The 20,097-nt window shown below is 41.5% G+C and overlaps 2 protein-coding genes across 2 annotated transcripts; both read left to right on the top strand.

The window, feature by feature from the left end:
- The first annotated feature begins 2,017 nt into the window (after positions 1 to 2,017).
- LOC310810147 (homeobox protein Hox-B6a) lies at positions 2,018 to 5,581 on the top strand. The gene is made up of 2 exons (XM_083677809.1): positions 2,018 to 3,414; positions 4,960 to 5,581. The coding sequence occupies exons 1-2, from the start codon at positions 2,988 to 2,990 to the stop codon at positions 5,214 to 5,216; spliced, it is 684 nt and encodes a 227-aa protein (XP_083533935.1). The 5' UTR covers positions 2,018 to 2,987; the 3' UTR covers positions 5,217 to 5,581.
- A 2,358-nt stretch (positions 5,582 to 7,939) lies between these two features.
- On the top strand, positions 7,940 to 10,298 carry hoxb5a (homeobox B5a). The gene is made up of 2 exons (XM_083677866.1): positions 7,940 to 8,609; positions 9,397 to 10,298. Exons 1-2 carry the CDS (start codon positions 8,024 to 8,026, stop codon positions 9,642 to 9,644), a joined length of 834 nt encoding a protein of 277 aa, XP_083533992.1. The 5' UTR covers positions 7,940 to 8,023; the 3' UTR covers positions 9,645 to 10,298.
- Positions 10,299 to 20,097: the final 9,799 nt, after the last annotated feature.

Here is a 20,097-nt window from a genome sequence, read left to right as displayed (position 1 = left end):
ATCATATTGTTTATTAGAAAACTATATATTTTTATTATTCAATTGTCTACTTTTGTCTAGTTTAATTCGATACACTGTGGATTTCCCCCTGAATTTCGCTGTGCCTAAAGAATGTCCAAGTGATCAAAACGCATTTTGTCAACGTCCACCTCCGAATTTGAGAATGTGAAATGATAAGCTGTGATCTAAGCTCTGTAGAGCCTAAGTTATTTGTAATGATTCTTAGTAGGATACAATAATCACTTTGAAAATACTGCAGTTAATCTAATTATGTTTTATAACGTCAGTGTGGCCGAATGGGTCGTTCAGACGCACTTTTTCGATTATTAAAAGAGGAAATGTCCACGTGAGCGCGCGCCAAGCATGACATAGTAATAGTTTTGAATAATTATTGATTGTTTGTAATATAGCCCATAATATGGCCGTATGCTAAGTGGTTTGATATAATAATTATAAATTAATTTATTCTAGAGGAGTGAGTTACAGTATAGGCCTGTGTGTAGTCTACTGTATGTTTGACGCATTTGGTTTAACTTCTGTTGCAACGGCTTTTTTTCAGCCACCGTCCTCGCGGTGGATTTACAGGCGTCATAAACGGCAATAAAACAGTAAAACACTCGAACACTAAAACACTAAAACACTTCCCCCACTGATATAAAACAGCTTCTACAAAACACAAGACACCACAACGCGTTTCGATCGTTCATACTGTACATTTTAATGATATATCACAATTGTACAGCTATAGGCCTACACAATCCCAACCAACCAAATATACATATTCACTTTAAGATTAAAAATAAACTTCAGAAAAGTATAATTAATACAAAATGTGAAAATACAATCGTGCAGAACTAACTTTTTATATAATATGTTCAATTATATTTAGCCTATAGGCTACAATATGGGATTGCGAGTGTGCGTAATGCACTTACGCACAGGAATCATTTAATATGGAAAGAATATCTGTCTATGACTTGACTTTACACAAATACTTAAATACTGTACATACATGTATGAATATATTGTCTTATCAAACAAATATACTATAGAATGCCAGAGTCATGAATAGACTGAATACTTACATATGATAATGTCATGCGGCACAGTCATCTCGTGCGACTTTGAGATAGTTCCGGGACACATGACACAAAGTGACAGACACGCGTGCTTCCTCTCCGGTCTGTCTAAACACAACAGAAACTTTTGCTCCACACAGACGCATCTTCACCGGGATTTCCGGTTCTGTTTCCATAGCTGTTTGACAATTGTCCCTGCAGTTTGTATCCCCATGGCTGCGTCTATTCCCGGTGTTCCTGGACAACTTTTGAGCTGTGGGGTTTTCGTCCTCAAAAGGTTTCTGGCCAGACTGTACTTCTGACGGCTTCACCTCGCAGTGCGTAAAGCTGAACACAGACCTGTGACAGGACAGAAAACGCAATGAGAATGTCATCAGAGAAACATCAAAGTTAGTTCTGATACCCAGTAATAGGCCCATAGTCTCAGACCATTATGCAAAATCGTGCTTAGTTGAGTAGGCTGAATAGGAAAACCACTCAGGGTAGTTATTATAGCACATTAATTATTAACCGAGAGCTTTTGACTGGTCAATTTCACTGTGTACTTTAACAAATGCCCTCACAATGGAGGTTTCCCGTCCAAAACAAAACCAGGCCGAACTAAAGGAAGCACCGCGTCCTGGTCACTTTGAAAGAGAATCAAAATGAAAGTAAAAAATGCACAGATTCCCTGCATGCGCAGTCGGTCAAGCAACACTTCAAGCTCGCGAAGACCGGTCTTATTTATGGGACTGGGTTAAGGGGTAATTTATGCGTTAGTGACACGTATTCTGGCCATATAACTGTGTGCCATTTGTAAATGAAAAACAGATCCAGACTTGAGTCGAGTCGTGGTAGAAAAGTCAGCAAAACATTGAAAGCTTTACAACGTTTAATGACCTCCCCAGTCAATAATTTTGAAAATAAAAACCGGCGCATGAAATGTGGTCAGGGAAGCATGCGTGTAAATACATACTCGGAGCAGACAAATGCGGTAATAAGCTACTTTTATTACACCGCAACATAGGCCAGAGCAGCTCAACAAACAACCTAAAGGACCGACCAATTCATGGCAGGGTAATTTGCTGTAAACATTGATAAAAGCCATGGCTCTCAAAAGATCAGACCACATTTAAATCATGTATTGAAGTCTACTAATATTACTGAAAATGTGTTAATTGAAGACAACCTGTTGCAAAATCCAGATCCATTTCCATAGATATTCCAGTTAATATAAAGACTATGATGAAAATCCTTTATATATTGTCAATTATCAGGATGGAAATCGCTATGAAAATAACAGTGACGAGAATGTGCCGTGAGCGAGGACAGGGCATATCTCTTCACATATTGTAATGAGAGAATCAATCTAAAAATACAAACACAATATATTCCAAATGCAGAAAATAACTCAACACCCCACATCCGTGCGTCTTCAAGCGATTTACGTTTTCAAATCCTTTTTAATGTGGAGATTATTTGAAGGGTGATATTTTATCTGCCTTGAGTGGATAGGGCCGCACTGTATATGGGCTTACCAAAGACCAAACCGGAGGGGGAGAGAAGTGTCGATGTATTCAATTTAGCACTTTAAGACTCCAGTGTGATTCGTATTGTGCAATCTCATTGGAAGGAGAGAAAGGCGAAAGCAGAGGAGAAAAAAAAAACGCCTGCTCTCGGGTTTGCGCTGGGGTCCCCCGGCGCATGCAATCACAGCCCCCCTCGAGGGTGCTATTTTGCAGGCACGGACGCACGCGATTGGTCAGCTCATGGTCAGATGGTACGGTTTCCCTCTGTCCCGCACTGGCACATCGCCACCCAGCTTCCCCCCCCTCAACTAAAAACCCAATCTCCGATAAACTACTAATAGCTAAACCACTTGGACTATAAAACACAACAAATCATAAACCCAGGAAAAGAGCTCTCCCAATGAGTTCGTATTTTGTAAACTCAACTTTCCCAGTGACTCTGCCCGGAGGACAGGAGTCTTTCCTGGGACAGATACCGTTGTACTCCTCCGGATACACAGATCCTTTAAGACACTATCCCGGTGCTGCCTATGGAGCTACCAGCGTTCAAGACAAGGCGTACCCATCCTCGTATTACCAGCAGGCGAACGGTGCCTACAGCAGGGCCACCGCCGCCGGTGCATGCGACTACGCCACGGCCAGCTTTTACAGGGAAAAGGACCCCGCCTGCGCGCTCGCCAGCATAGAGGAACATTCACTCGTGCTGAGCCAAGACCACCGTAAAACAGACTGCACGGGGCAGGGTAAAAGCCTTTTCGGGGACACCGAGGATCAGAAGTCCTCGGCGCCTGTCTATCCGTGGATGCAGAGGATGAACTCGTGTAACGGTGAGTCCATACACCCTTGTCGTGTGTGTGTGTGTGTGTGCGTTTTGTTATCTTACGGTTTGTTTTGGTTTTTATCCTGTCTCTCGCGGCTGCTACATGCCGCTCTATTGCATGTGACCGGCTACTCAACTGTACAGCGCCGGAAGAGCGTACTGTAGGAAGATATAATGTCGCTCTGCTTTTGTGTATTAAACACACTCTGGCTTAAAGTATAGAGGAAGTTGAAAAAAGATGCTATATCCCTTGCTAAACCTCAGTAGCGTCCTTCATATTCACAGTGTGATTTCTCTCTCTCTCTCTCTCAGTCTTTATCAGCTGGTATGATTATGGTTCCAATCGCCTCGAGGCTGACATTATTCACGTTCTAGATTAAAAGCGCCCAGCGCACGAGCACATCCCTGGCAACAATGGAAAAAGCAGTTCCATCAAATATTTCTGTTATCATGAAAGTTGGGTCGTATTGTTATTCTGTCAGAGTTCCTCCCATTAGGACTCCGTTATCCACCACAAAAAGACTCTCACTATCACTAAGTTCAAACTGTAGGTTATCACAAAGCAAATACAGCCTAGTCAGTGGCTGTAATGTGTGTATGTGTGACTTTGTGTGTGTGTGTGTGTATGTGTGTGAGAGAGAGACAGAGTTCCAATACAAAATATATCAGAGACATGAAAGATGATAGGGAAACACGCAGCACAAGAATAGGGAAATATATGGGCGCAATAAATTACATTCGAGGAATTCCGATTCGACATAAAAAAAAACGTTCTAAAACAACTTTAATGGACAGGCGCAGGACACTTCCCTGACTGCTGGATATCCTTACATCTGATCTATGGTCACGTTAAGTGCACCCTCCACAATCCAACAGTGGATTGTCTGCGTCTTTATATTTATTATTTCGCTGTCTCTAATTGATAGTGAGAGTTGCCAGAAGTGGTGGAGGTAAATCAGCGAATGCCTACATTTATCTCTGGTCAAGATGTCGGCTGATGTTCTTAGAATGTTCGTGTGTTCCTTAGAATGTCCATGTGTATCACCGCGCCTTGTGTGCTCCTCTGCTGTAATCTAGATTTTGTTTATGAAGATATGCAACTCAGATATGAGGCCCGCCAAAACTAACATCCCCCCTCTGAATATCTTTTGTATGTGAGTAACAAACAGGAAACGCCATCATATTTTTGAGGTCTATTTGTTTAGCTGGTGCTCAGCTTCTTGATGCAAAACCACCAACACATTCTATAAACGTTTATATCCATCACGTTACTGCTCAAGGCTACTAAACAAAGATAAGTTACACGAATGTAACAGTAGCTTTCAGTAGCTCCCATTACTGTAGAAACAACTGCCATGTTTTTGCTACTGTACACAACGTGTCTCCCAAGCAGTGGCACGTAAGTCTTCGCCTGAAAGTCCCAGTTTGAGTCTGAGCCTCCGGGTTGCCTCCGGCTCTCTCCCGGGCTCTATCTCCCCGGACATATCTATCAGCTCAATGAACACAAGCTCGTCGTTAATGTTTGACTTGTCTTTTCCCTTTCTTTTGACAGGGACCTTCGGTAACCCCGGTCGCAGGGGTCGTCAGACGTACACCCGTTACCAGACGCTCGAGCTGGAGAAAGAGTTCCATTTTAACAGGTACCTCACGCGGAGGCGCCGCATCGAGATCGCGCACGCACTGTGCCTAACAGAACGCCAAATCAAAATTTGGTTCCAGAACCGTAGGATGAAGTGGAAAAAGGAAAATAAACTGATCAACTCCTCTCAAACCAGCGGAGAGGAGGAGGAAGAGAAGAGGACAGAGTAAAGAAACAAGAAGAGGAAAATAATGCATATATGGCGTATGGCTATCGTCTTCTGTTAGCCTATTCAGATATGAAGATCCCTCCCTTCATATGTTCACAGTTTGGTGAAGTTGTGTTTGGTAAATTTGTTGTAGCATTCCATAAGTTCACTTAACTTTCTATTTTTGTTATTGTTATTGTCATTTTATGTTTATTTTTTTATCCTGTAATTCGGGTACCCGAATCACAGTGTTTTTGTGCTCTTGTCTCTTGATTTAGGATATGGTCTGATAACTTAAATGACCATGTTTAACGAAACTATTTGAAATATATGTCATATTCGTGTTCATATTTAAGCTGTATAGAAATAAAAAGGAAATTCTCCTTGTACGGTGAATTATTGTATTTCTTTTTGTAAGTTAAATACCCAGACGTAGGCCTATCTAGTTGTTTCGTTGACTTGTTTTATAGTTTCATGCGGAGTAAGTAGTGATCTACTGATAATTCAAAACTACCTAGACTGGGTCAGAAAGTTTATATTTTATGGATTTTATACATGGTTTCTGTTTGTGGTTTTGTCACAAATACGTATCTACCTTACGAAATCATTCAATAAAATGTCAGAACTATTCAACCTGTCATGCTATGTCTGCGCGAGCTTACTTTACAGTTCTTTGTGATTCTGCCACCTGCTTAGAACGTGTGTACACAATTTAGTGCAGCTGGCCAAATACATAATTCTATATGGATTTGTGAATAATTATATAACATTGCTATTCAAAACCAGTTACATTCCTCTCAGGACAAATTTTGGAGTGAATTTGGCCTCCATTCGTCCCCCTAACGCGCAACGTCCATATACTGCTCACACAGTCATATACAGATGGAATGTTTAAACACACATTCTCAGCCATAAACCTTCGCTCTTTCGCACGTGTATGAAATATACGAATTTATGGCAACGCGAGGCAAGTCAAAGCGGCCAGAAAAGTGACAGTTTAGAAGCGCGAGGGGTGATTTAATTAATGGCCGCGGGAGAAAGTTGACCTGTCCGCGCGCCAGACACACACACTCTCCCAAACACTGGACTGTCCGCGCGACCCTGTGTGTGCCTCAGAGGCCACCTTCTCTTTTCAGGTAGCAACAGTGTTGACTTACAAACGCAAAGAAGATATCCTCGGCTCTGCTGTTCTCCTATTACATAATTACATAGAAATTATCTGGAATTTGTCAACCGACACTCTCCCCAGTGTATATGACACCATTCACACATGCAGCAAGCTAGACATGAGTCTGGCGTATGTGAAGGAAAACCGCATCAACTTATTTGTGTGTGTGTGTGTGTGTGTGTGTGTGTGTGTGTGTGTGTGTTAATTGTAGCTAAAGCAGGCCATATCCTATAGCTTTATTGTTACAAAAGTCAGTTATACTTAGTGAAACCTTGTGTGTGATATCTGGGATGGACGTCTGGAATATGTAGGACACATGAATATCAATTTGTATATCTCTCGGAGATAGTCTGGGATATCTCAACTGTCCCTTTCCGGTCTGTGTGTAAGCACAAACGTGTGTTACGTAAGGAAGCGTTTACATATCATGGTACACATACATGAAATAACTTGCACCTTTCAATCAACAAAGCATAAATCAACCATTTCCATATATCATGGTTTTGCATTCCTCTTGCGCAAAGCTAAACGTTTCCAGTCAATAACTTTGCATGGCGGAGCAGAAAATGGACATGAAATACGCAGACAAATTAGGTTTGACCTCCAAAAAAGACCATTATTTCTTTATTTTCTTCCTGAATACACTTGTGTAATGTTTTCAAAGCTAGATTATAACGAAGATATTGACATGTAGGCCAACTGAACGTTCCCAATTGCGCCTGTACTATAGGTTTAGGGCTATATTGGGCTATGGATGACTATTCTGTGGAACTAGGATCTGCTTTCATGTAAATACAGGCCTTTCTGACTAAGCTACTTACGACATGTATAGTCAAACAACGCCATGTGACAAGACAAACACATAAACGGAGTACCATATTTAGGATAGGCCAAAATCTATTATTATTATTATTATTATTATTGTTATTGTTATTAGTGTTATTATTATTGTTGTTATTGTTATTATTATTGCCTTGGTATCTTATCATCTGATTTATGGAGGGGCAATGTAAAACAAAACAACCTCAAGAGACATTTCTTTTGAGCGTATAGAAGAATGAATAGCGTTTTAGGAAGCATCCTCATAGCTATAAACGTTATTAGCTGTAGTGTGGTGTTTGTCTTCCGTATTAATATTCCGTTATTAATTACGCATTTATTGCCACTGGCCCAGTTTTCACTCACAGAAAAGGTCAATAAAGACGCTAAATGATATTGAGACCGTAACAGCCGATAAATAAAGTAATGGGACAAACAAATCATTTTTATCCCCTCCGAAAACAGTCTAAATCCTGAGAAAAACTCTTTCTCTACAAGTCCTTCTGTGCAATAAATTACATTTCCAGTAGGTGACGCTGTCTGCCAACAAGGAGCACAGCCCAGCCATGGGAGGCTCACGTTGACTTGAGCAGAACGACTCCCATCTCGTCATCATTTGTAACCATAGAGCATGAATTACCTCTTGAAGTCATCAGTGAGAATTTACGACTGGTCAACAAAAGCACGTGATTCCCAAACGCACCCCCACCCCCATATTTGGCCGCATACATAGCAAAAACGAAGTACAGTGCATTGCTATAATTCATTAATACATCATAAATCGTGAAGCACAGCGTTATAACGACCAAGATCTACAAATCAAGCCCTCTAAAACAACCTAAATGAGCTCTTACTTTGTAAACTCGTTCTCAGGGCGCTACCCAAATGGCCCCGACTATCAGTTACTAAATTATGGAACTAGCAGCAACGCTATGAACGGTTCGTACAGGGACTCTGGCACCATGCATTCGGGTTCTTACGGCTACAACTACAATGGAATGGACCTAACCGTCAATCGTTCAGGCAACGCTGGCCACTTTGGGGCTGTTGGGGACAACTCCCGGGGCTTCCCGTCCCCGGTGCCCGAGACGCGGTTCAGACAGCAGTCAAGCTGCTCGCTCGCGTCCCCGGAACCTCTGCCGTGCTCCAACGGCGAAAGCCTGGGACCCAAGTGCTCCTCGCCCCCGTCCGACCAGAGCGCCGCCACGGCGGGCAGTAACCTCACCAACACCCCACATTTCACTGAAATAGACGAGGCGAGCGCCTCCTCCGAGACCGAGGAGGGCACACACAGAGCGGGCAGCGCCAACCCTGCTCCCCGGACGCAGCAGAAGCAAGACTCCACAGCCACCTCCACCACCGCGGCGTCGGGCGATGGCCAAGCACCACAGATATTCCCCTGGATGCGGAAACTGCACATTAGCCATGGTACATATATGCTTGATCTGTCTTTATCTCTTATTTTTCATTGTTTTTATATCTACCAAAAAGGTTGTGTTTGTTTTGGTGTGCGTGTGGTTTTTATTCGTTAGCGTGTCCTCCGTCTGTGGCGCCGGACGGTGCATTTATTTTAGCAAATTCCACAAAAGCGCCATAAATCCGTCATGGGGGTTAGCCTCGCGAACTGAGGGCGAGAGAATGGGAGCGGGGTGGGAGAGAGAGAGGGCAGGACGGCCGGACGACTTAGAAGTTGTTGTCCCTTTGAAAAGTTAAGCTTTATTACGTGTGGGAACTTTATTACTGTAGAGGGGGGAGAGGTCGGGCAATAAAATGGTGAAAATGCAGGAAGAAAGGAGAGGGAAGAGCAGGGAGAAAAGTTGAGGGATGTGTGGGGAACAGAGGCTACTGAGGAAGAGAAAAATGTGGTAAACGAAAACGAATGTGGTAAATAAACCAGCATGCTCTTTGTCGAGGGGAATACGATCTCAAGTGAAAGGGGGGCTTTGATAACCTAAAAATACACACAAAAACACAAATAGATTCGAATGTGTGAAATATCTTTACGCGCATTGGTTAGGGAATATCCGTAGCTGTACTCGTGGGCTTGGTCGTGTGTGTGTGTGTGTGTGTGTGTGTGTGTGAGTGTGTGTGTGTGTGTTGTGCATGTGGACGTGTGCTGGTTAAAGTTATTGAGTATTTGCTTGTCTGTTTGTCTTTGGTGGTCCACTCACTCTCCCTAATGTTTACCCCCTTGCGTGTTGTCCATGCTATTCAGATATGACTGGGCCAGACGGCAAAAGGGCCCGAACGGCGTACACCCGCTATCAGACGCTCGAGCTGGAGAAGGAGTTCCATTTCAATAGGTACCTCACGCGGAGGAGGAGGATAGAGATAGCCCACGCGCTCTGCCTCTCAGAACGGCAAATTAAGATCTGGTTCCAGAACCGGAGGATGAAATGGAAAAAGGACAATAAACTGAAGAGTATGAGTCTCGCTACTGCTGGTAGCGCCTTCCAGCCGTAGTAAGGGGTCACGCAAGTAAATACATAGTACGTTGAGTGGAAAAGAGAGAAACTAAAAGAATACACCAATTTCAAAAATAGGTTTCAAAAACACTATAACCGAGTACTGTACAGCGCGGAACCTTCTGGCATGTTCTTGATGTTTTAGGGCAACTTTACTTCTACTGTGGTACTGCTTATATATATATATTAAAAAGGTAGTGTTCATATGTTGTTGTCTTTTTAATACTACAGTGATTATTGTTTTGAAGGGGTGTAAAAAGAGTAAAACTGCTATCAGTGCCGCCCGTTGTTATTGTAATTATAAATATCGTTTATGTGTCGATAATGTTTATGTTAAGTGCTATGTTAATGCTTTCTTGAAAGTTGGCATGCGAGCTCTTTAATGTTATAACTTATTTACGACCTATAATGAGTGTATGCCTTTGAGTTTACAGCTTTAGAGACTCCTCTGCCCAAATATGAAGTGAAGCTAGACTAGTTTGGCCCCTACATCGCTTTCACAGGAGCCTCTGTCTGTCCGAAATTGTCCTCTTCATGTTTTCATACCATTGTTTGAATTCTATATCATTGGATTTTGTCGTGTGTTCAAATTACTCATTTATTTTTTGAAAAAAGGGAAACTTGTAAAAACATAAAAAAAATCCTGACTAGATTCCTGTATCCGTTCTTATGTGTGTATAGTTATTATATTCAAAAAAATAATTGTATATTATTGGATCATGCTTATGTTCCAGAAAGGATGTATATATTAGACATTTTTAATGTGACCAATTGGCTATTTGTAGTGGGCAGAGTGATTGACAAGTGTATGATGGGGAAAATGGCAACTGTCATGTCGGCCTGCCTGGAAGCATTTTGCCAATAAGCTTTTTGTATTTGTTTGTAGCTTACCTTGGAGTAAAAAATAAAGTTCCTCATACTCTGATCAAAACCCCTCCAGCCCACTGGTTGTCATTCTGTACCCCCTGCCTATCCCACAAACGACCCAACCGCCGGGGTCAAACACGGATCAAACTCCGGTCTGGCTCTGACCACGCTATACCCTGGCAGACCCGTCTGTGGACGCAGACAGCTGTCAATTGGCCTCAAAATGTGGTCCAAATAGCTTGAGAATACACCATAGTCATACACAAATGCATTCGGACAAATTATAGGCCCCGGGTTAACTCGTACACGGAACCATAACTAAAACGCATTGCGCGCAAGGACACATACACAACAGTACTCCTAACCTCTCATTTATTTTCCCAAAACACAACCATGAACGACATGGGACACTAAGCACAGCAACACACGTGAAACCGGTCTGAAAATACGAGCAGAATACACACTTTTGCTTCTAATCTTGTTGACAAACTTTGACATCAAAAATATTTACGTAGTGGTCACTTTTCTTTAATGATTTCCTCATCGTTAAATGCTGTCCCTAGTGCACAAATTAGTTCACGCATCGTTCTCGGTAAACAAGCACTGAACTTACCTACGTGTAGTCAACCGTTTTTCTGGTCCTACGCTACTTTTGAGAGCCGAGTGAAGGTCCTGCCAACAGCCCCATCTGCTCGGCGCTGCCTGGCCTTCGCCTTTAGAAAATTTGCTATCCCCTTTGGCCAAACTATACCAAAAGAAGCTATGACATTTACATGTCAAACGGATGAGGGTTTTATCTCGAAGTTAGATCGTAAAAATCGCCCAGGCCACAGACAGATACCCCTTACTGGCTCTCAAAAGTCACGTGGGGTCCATAAAGTTAGTTTTATGGTTTTGGGGAGTTGACAATGTACTATATATTTCACATTCTAGAATGCAAGTGACGGTTTAACTGCTTCGGAGGGATTCTAAAGGGTCAGTAGTGAGGGAACAGCTCTCTGGTAGGCCACTACCGTGCCCTTGTCTGGTCCACACAATGTCTGCGCTCCGGTTCGAACCATTGCAAGGCGGAAATGTAGCCATTGGACTGTGTAAATGCGCCTACGCACAGTAAGTCCAGTTGAAGTCTTATTTGGCTGTGTCTGGGTCTGTTGGACGAGGGTGAGAGGGGGGAGGAGAGGGCAGGCATCGTTCGTAATTATTCTGTCATTCATTTTAGTCTCTACTGTAGTATGAATGTGGTGCTGAGTCTTTGGACTTTAATATATTTCTAGTATTTTAGTTATCTGTTGTGTGTGGGGGACATGTGATATAGTCGTCATAGATACATGCATGTGTGTGTGCGTGTCCGCGTGCGCGTGCGTGCGTGTGTGTGTGTGTGTGTGTGTGTGTGTGTGTGTGTGTGCATGTGTCTGTATGTGCTTTACGCATTGCTCAAGCTGTGTGTTCATGGGTGTAACTACAAACCTTGACCTCTGCCTCCACGGTCATTCATACAGACTCCAATGTTGAGCTTGTGAATTAATTGTTAATTTGTTACAGTTAACTTTCATACCATATAGTGTGTGTTGTTTTGTATTGTTTTTAACTGTGGTTGTGCGTAATGTGCTCCTTGAAATAAACTTGAGTATGGTATATGGTATAATCAATATGAAAAATTGATTTCGATTTAGGAATATTGTTATTAGACATTTCAAGTAATGGTAAAGTTATTGTGAAACAATACCACACTACCTTCTCAATGAGAAATGAAGGTAAAGGTGTAGGTGGAGGTTACCTGGTGGGGATTATGAGCCCTACGCAGACTGCACACACTCGACGGTCATAGTGATCACGGCATCACAGCGACACGTCTGAGGAGCTGTTGGGATAAAAGTTCAAAGTAATTATGAAAATATGTTCATAATATTTCTATATTGTGATTTTCATAATTCGTTCTGTTTTATTGTATAATCTGATATTCTATTGTGGTGTTCCACTGTTGCTTTCACGCACAGCCTGTTCAAAGACGTGAATGGTAAAGTCCGGAAAGAAAGTCAGAAAAGATTCCCAAAGTCATCAAGTACTGTATGCTAACCAAATTTACACTAAATGTGAATTTATGATTTTAATAGAACGAAGACACGAACACACAGACACACACACAGACACACACACACACACACACACACACACACACACACACACACACACACACACACACACACACACACACACACACACACACACACACACCATAATGATAAGCGTCCTGGAGGTACAAGCAAATCTTTGTTCGTATAGACCTACTCCGCCCAAATATTTTCCGGGCAGGAAGGGTGTGAATTACAAAACTGGATGCGAACATTCTCACATCAGAACCGTCATATATCTAGGACATTCTCTCTATCAAAACCGCCATATGTCTAGGCCCGAAGTGGTAATTTATTCAGAGAATATAGGACCCCTCAACCCTTCAGTTTTAATCTGTGATATATCTTTACCTCGGAGAGATGGTAGGCTACATCCCCATGTGATTAAATCCCTCATGTAAATTGTTTGTGTCATGGCGACACTTGTATTCGAGACCAACTTGTAGTTAAGTTTAAACTCAAGTGAAAACTTTTCAAACAGTTAATCATTACTTCTCCTCGCGCAGAGATCCTTATCGTAGAATCCCTGGCAGTTACTGTCGATCAAAGACAGGCGCCATTATTTGAACAATTAATAATAGTGTAGTGTGTGGGGTGTGTTTTGCCCTCCTGGTCTGTCCCCGGCGTAGAGGCCAACCACGACACGCACCCTGGGCTCAGGAAGGTTAGCGAGCAAATGGCTACTAACAAGAGGGGATTTTCTTTCGGAAGTTCTTCAGAGCTCGTCTACCGATGTCAAACTGTCATTAATTATTTTCACTTGGATCTAACCAATGTATTTTCAATATGGGGATGTGTGGCGCTCTCGCCTCTTAGGGCGACGCAGCACACGCAGAATCCTGTCGTAGTAGGCTGAAGCAATTAAGAAAAAATACAACTTTACACCGTACAGTATTATTTACCATAAAAGTTATTCATAATCATATTTTGTTTTTTCAGCACAGGATAAAGTCATAATTCATTTTGTTTACACTGATGAGAATTATTGAGCATTTTCAAACAGGGAAAACGATAACGTTTGGAAACGCCAAATAGAGAATTAGTCCACAACGAACTTTTGGAAGAAATAACGTCTTATCCGGTGAAATAATCCTATATAATACACCTCATTTTCCCACAGGCCTAGCAATAATAAAGACATCAAAGAATGAGAAGGATATGACAATATTCATGTTTAATCACGACATAAGCCTCCCTATCCTGCTATTAAAGTTCGAGTTTATCATTCGTAAATATACGACTATTTCCTGCATAATGGAGCTACCTTTTATTCATCTTTTAATTTGCTTCTGAATGTGGAATGAAAACGGTACACTTAGTTTATGGTATTTTATTACATTTTATTGTAATCTTTGTTGAGATTATCCTCTATAGCCTATGTGACATTCTAAGCTACAATAGTACTAGTCTATTCACTGGGATCTCCGGCTGAGTTCATGTCTCTACATCCTGCAGCGTCCAACATGTAAAAAATGAATATGGGTATCCGGTGTATTTTAGTCTTTGTATTTCTTGTGTGTGTGTGTGTGTGTGTGTGTGTGTGTGTGTGTGTGTGTGTGTGTGTGTGTGTGTGTGTGTGTGTGTGTGTGTGTGTGTGTCGCGTAACAGAGTGAGGAAGTTTCAGCCAGTAAACAGGAAGGCGAAACTCTGGTCGCGAGGGGAGGCAAGGGCTTCCATTTCATTTTTCATCGGCTTCCTTTTTATAATGATAGCCCTACAGTCGCGAGGAGCCCGGTCAGTGGCCCCCTGCACAGCCGCAGTGCGCAACATGCATTTGTTTCTCTTCAAAGTTGATCAGCGACTCCACCGACCCAGACCCCCACGTCGACCACTTTGTGTTTCTCTCTTCATCTGTTTCCCGTTCATGTGCACTCTGTTTTAACAGTCAGAGGCTTAACACGAGCATAAAAGTTTGTAGATGTGTAGGTGAGTAACTAGGCGACAGCTTTTTAATTGTAAGGTGTGTATGTGAGTGTGTGTGTGTGTGTACGTGTGTGCTTTAGAGAGAGGTGTGGGGTGTGTGTTTTGGTGATTTGTTGGCACAACATGAGAGAGCAGAGCAGAACAGGTACGGTAAACGGGGCATGGGAAACTGTAACTGGGTTTACCTGACATTATAAGGGTTGTCACTTGGTCTATGGTGATATGAATTTGAGTCGTTGTTAGCCATGTTCTACTTTCAGTTACTAATCTTACATTAACCTCCAAGAGAATCTTAAATTATGTCTTAATTATTGCTCCTTCTGAATTTAATTACACAGTCGTTGCTTTTGTGTCTATACAATCCGAAAACAACTTTCTCTTTTTTTTTTTTTTGTATAATTATTTGCGGTCACAAAAAGCTCAGAATCTTTCCAGTCTTTTCGATGGAGGACCTCGAACATTGGAACGCCACTATTTCGGACGTTTAAATGTCCATTTGAAGAGCGTAATGTGTTCTGCATATTGATAGAGGTAATCTGGGCGCATATCTCATACATAATGCATAGGGAAGGAGTCACCGCGAGGTCAGCAGACGAACGGTGCAGAGCGAGCTCCATCTCAGAGCGCAGGCGCAGCCACAATACGCAGATACACATCACGCAGACACTACAGCTATGTGCCTGCGTGTTTACCCAGTGACAGGGGGAAAAGGAATTAACCAAAGATGTTTTTATTTACCTCTTGTTTCCCCCCATTATATATCCGATAGGAGAGTTGGAACAGGGGGTGGCATAGGCAACCAAAACATCCCACTTTTAAACCAGGCTCGGTCCAACACGTGGCTCGTGTACCGTGTCCACGTTTGAGAGTTGATTTGAACGGAAACCCGTTGGATAGGCCGACTATAAATCAGGTTGCAATTGAAGGCTGCGCCGATCTGATATTCTATATGCGGTTCAGATAAGACGCTGATAACATCGACGTATATGACTTGTTTATATTTGCAATTAATTATGGTGAGGTGATAAAGCAGCTCCAGCAAATATTTGTGGTTCTATATGACACACATTAGATTTGTTTCCCATGTTTGAGTTGAATCATAATTGCGGAGGAAGAGGGGATTCTTGCATCAGCATATTGCAGATGTATTTAATCAAACATTTGAACAATTATGCCTATATGTAATATTTAATTTTATGTAACTATGTTTCACTTCCGAAGTATTGATTAAATTGAATAACAATAGTACTACTACCACCACTACTATACTACTACTACTACTACTATTTATAATTATAATAATAATAACAGTAACAATCATAATAATAGTAACACTAATATTAATAACGACAATAATAATTACAATAATACTATTCTAATAATAATATAAATCATGTACGAATTGGCGCCAGTATTTTTGACGTGTTTTATACTTGGAACATGTACAGGACTGATTTGTTGTTCATCTTCAAGAGACGTTGTAACACGAATATAGGGCTTCTCCGTAAGCATTTGATTTCAGCATTTAAAATGTTTCAATTTTCCAATATGGCCTTGCTTAGTTTTATCAGTTTTAATCTCTGTTATAAAACCACTTTACTATAACTCTACTGGCCCTATTACATATCGTATAGATATCACTATAAGTGCCGGCTTTCTATTTATTTATACAACAACATATCCTAATTAAGACGTCCATTCATCACATAGTTCATAACTTTATCTAGCCAAACATTTTTTGAAGTTGGCCCCACACATACAAGTGTTTATTCATTAAGATCAGATGCTGGACTTTTGCCCCATTCGAGTTATGTTTACTCCGTTAGATCAGAGCCAAGAAATATCCGGTGTAAATGCAGCTCTCCCTCGCCGCCAGCAGAGCCCGCTTTAGACCAAGTTCACAGCCACCAGAGAGAGTTGGGCCACCGCTCTTATCATCCGCCCACCATGCGCCTCGACGATTTGAAACCAAACAGACGATAACCTAAACCCCTAGCCATTCTTTACTAAAACACCCAGTAGCCTAATGGTAAAATTTGGTCAGATTACATGGCGATTATAAGTCAATATATAGGCTACTCTAAGAAAATAGTCGAACAATTCTAACAACAAATCACGTTAGAATATGGCTATCGCCCTCTTTCGCATCGCTTTGTTACAGGAGAGGGCTGAAATCCTAACCAGAAAGTAGCCAGGCAATGTGTGTGAAAAGCAGTTGTGGAGATAAGATGGGTAAGCCTACTCTCCCCGTATTTCCCTTTTCGCCTGGAGCCAATGGAGGTGAATCCAATATTGGTTAGAATGCGCTGTATAGCTGCATGGGGTCAAGAAGTTGAGGGGTCAAAAGTTTACGTCGTGCGTGACTCTGCCGTCGGCTGTCGTCTCAGTATTCTAGACCAATTGCTGGATGTCAATGGCAAAGTGGGAGAGAGGGAGGGGATTGAAAGGAGGGGGAAGGGGGGAGAGGGGAGCGAGGGGCTACAGATTGTCTCATGCGCATAGATGAGAGAAATGATAGCGAGAGGCGAGGGAGAGGTGAAGGGATGACCTTCGTGCTAACAAAAGCAAGCCCCCTGCGCGCTAAGGGAGAGAGGGAGAGAGAAAAAGAGAGAGAGGGGAGTAAAAATGGACGCTTATAGATGGAGGGAAGAAACGGAAGGATTTGGTGACGTTGGGGTTCTCTCTCGTGCACAATGCAGGTGTTTGCTCTCTCTGCTAAACGTCCTGTCGCGCGGCGATTCTGAGCATGGGAAAGTGTAATGGCTCGTTAGATACATTCTCTGTCCTTATATACCCATTATTTCTGCTTTATCGTGTTACTTTTAGGGTGAGGCGAGGCGAGGCGAAGGGTTTGGGGGAATTGTCCACTAATACAATATTCACCCATGGGAGATTTGAATTAAAAGCAGCATTTAGGCCGATACTCCAAAATAGCTCATCAACTCTGCCCCCTAGCACACAATGCCAAGAAGATAAAGAATAAGAATGTTTCCACCTTCAGCCGTTGAATCATGATGATAGGCTACCAACTTTAGGCCTACTACCTCAGGATTTATGCGTTTAAGTGTTGCATTGTTAAACGTCTGTTATACACGTCTATTAGTAATACCACAATTATTATTATTGTGCAATTAACTTTTATTTTTTATATGCAGAATTATTGCTATTATCAGACCTTCACTTACAACTATACCAGGCGACTAGGCCTACTGAAATTATAATATTATATATAAATAATTATAAGCCATTATTTTACAAAAATCAATTAGTTTGGGTGTGAAAAATATTTACAAACAAACTGTAAAATCGCTAAATCTTTATGAAGTTGTGGTTACTGTACCAATGGTTGTGGTGTTCTAATTAGGCCTACTAGTCTTGAAAAATGGTCCTCATAGATGTTGTTGAAGAAATTCAATGACCGAGATAATTTCGGAAATTGGTGGTATAACGCATGGATTGGTCCTATGCAATACGCACAAAGATTTACTGAACTAGCTGAACTGAATGCACGTGACCTGCGGTGGTGAACCTGAAAGTCTCCCTTCCCCTCACCGGCCTTATCAGCATAACGCTGTCCAAAAGTCTTTATCTCGCTTTACCATCTCGAAAATCACTCACCTTATCTGATTCTCCTCTCAAAAAAATTATATCCACCCTCGCCAAGAGGTTGAGCCAAGTTGAACGGAGACAGAAAACAAATCTTTCGGTGGGAACATGATCTAAATAGACCACACAACGCTGAGCGGTCACAGACTATCTATGCACTTGCCATTATATTTAGTCAAATGTAAACATACACATATTTAAACTAAAAATAATATTTAACGATTGGAATCGTTGAGGTGCATGGGCACGATATATCACGATTCAGGGCACTAATAGTTTAACTGTAATGTTTGACGTCACATTATTTGTCTTTTAATGTTTTGTTGGAAATTATATAATGCCGAAGCTAGCTTCACTAGTGCAGTATAATGTAGGCCTAGGCCTATTTCAATATTGAAAAATCTTTAAAAATGAATATTTAGTATTTAGCCTCCCTGTTGAAAATTCTTTGAATTCATCCCCTCCCCAAAATAACTGAAGTAAACCGTAAACATCTAACTTCCTCTTCCCTTCAATGCGGAAACAACAGTTTCACGACCCTTCGAGGAGGGGTATGCGAAGGGACATTGGTTGCCAGAAATGGGGATGTTTAGACAACATTTTGTCCACGGGGTGACAACTTTCACTAGCACGTTAGAACATCAAACCTGTTTGCTCTTGAATCAGGCTATATCACGCAATATGGTTACCCTTTACAACTCAGAAAACAGCAATACCCCTCTGCAAATTCACGAACAAATAGGCCTACATTTCTATTAACGTAAAGCTCTTTATCTACGTCGAGAAGTTGAATGGGTGGCGTTTGGACACATATTGTTGAAGTATGTTTTATGGTTGGGGGAAAAGGAGGGAGAGAGGGAGAGAGAGAGAAGAGAGGAAAGGAGAGTAGAGAGGAGAGAAATGAGAAAATTGATAATCCAGTAAATAAATAATTACGTTATTGACATAAACATTTGGGCTAATGGTTGAGAGTCGGGATGATATGATTCTGGTTGGTCAGTATTTTGCCAAACAAAGTGCATAAGTGGTGAATAATTGTATTAGAGAACACGTCCCTATCGGAGTTCAACCGGAGTTCACAGAATTAATTTCAATTCCATTGTAACATGTGCCGTTGCCTGGCAAGCCATAGGCGTGCATCTTAATATCTGCACTTTGCACATGGCAAGGACGCGACAAGAATGAATTTAGCTACCTTTAGCTTCACATTTTTCAAAAAATCCCTGAAAATAATATCGAATTATAGCCAAAAATATTTGCCTTCTATTGAACCCAATCATGCTGGATTCCTGGAATTTGTAATATATGATACTTTTGGGAAAAAGATATAAAGATGTCAAGACATATGGTAAAAGCTAGAATTCTCGATAAATCCATCGTAATGATAGGATATCGAATAACCTCAATTGAATTCACTTGATACTTTAACGCTAGAAGCAACGTATTGTGTGGTTGAATAGGCTACAAAATAAAATAAAAAATCAATGCATTTATTTATCAAACTAAAAACTACATTTATACAAACATTAAAATTTATATATATTTTTGGGGAAAAGAGAACATATCGTTTTCTACATTTTATTCCACATTAACGTTATGGTTATATATCACGGTTTGTTAACTGCACATTTGGTCCTCTCCATTGTGCACCGGAGATTTTATTTATGCAACAAAGAAAATGAAGAAATGCGCTATGCTTGAGCTGTTTTTCGGGCTCGGAAAGCCTTTTTGAAAGAGCCCCCCTTTCTAGCCATCTTTCTTCAAAGTAATGACCTGGGCACAATTCAATATGACCGAGCAAGCTATGCATGCATTACTATAGAAGCCGCGAGTGGGAGAGACCCGGAGTGGGGTGAAACGCAGGTCAGCGCGTCTAACAAATATTAAAATGTACCGGGGACTCGTGACACGCCTCGCTGTTTA

Source organism: Argentina silus, assembly GCF_951799395.1.
Source record: "Argentina silus genome assembly, chromosome: 9".
Lineage (NCBI taxonomy): Eukaryota > Metazoa > Chordata > Actinopteri > Argentiniformes > Argentinidae > Argentina > Argentina silus.
Note: the sequence above shows the minus strand (reverse complement) of the source record. Positions and strands in the feature narration are given on the sequence as shown.

Coding starts and splice junctions, on each gene's coding strand:
- LOC310810147 (XM_083677809.1), top strand. CDS start 2,988: ATGAGTTCGTATTTTGTAAACTCAACTTTCCCAGTGACTCTGCCCGGA. Junction 3,415..4,959: donor GAGGATGAACTCGTGTAACG/GTGAGTCCATAC, acceptor TTCTTTTGACAG/GGACCTTCGGTAACCCCGGT.
- hoxb5a (XM_083677866.1), top strand. CDS start 8,024: ATGAGCTCTTACTTTGTAAACTCGTTCTCAGGGCGCTACCCAAATGGC. Junction 8,610..9,396: donor GAAACTGCACATTAGCCATG/GTACATATATGC, acceptor CATGCTATTCAG/ATATGACTGGGCCAGACGGC.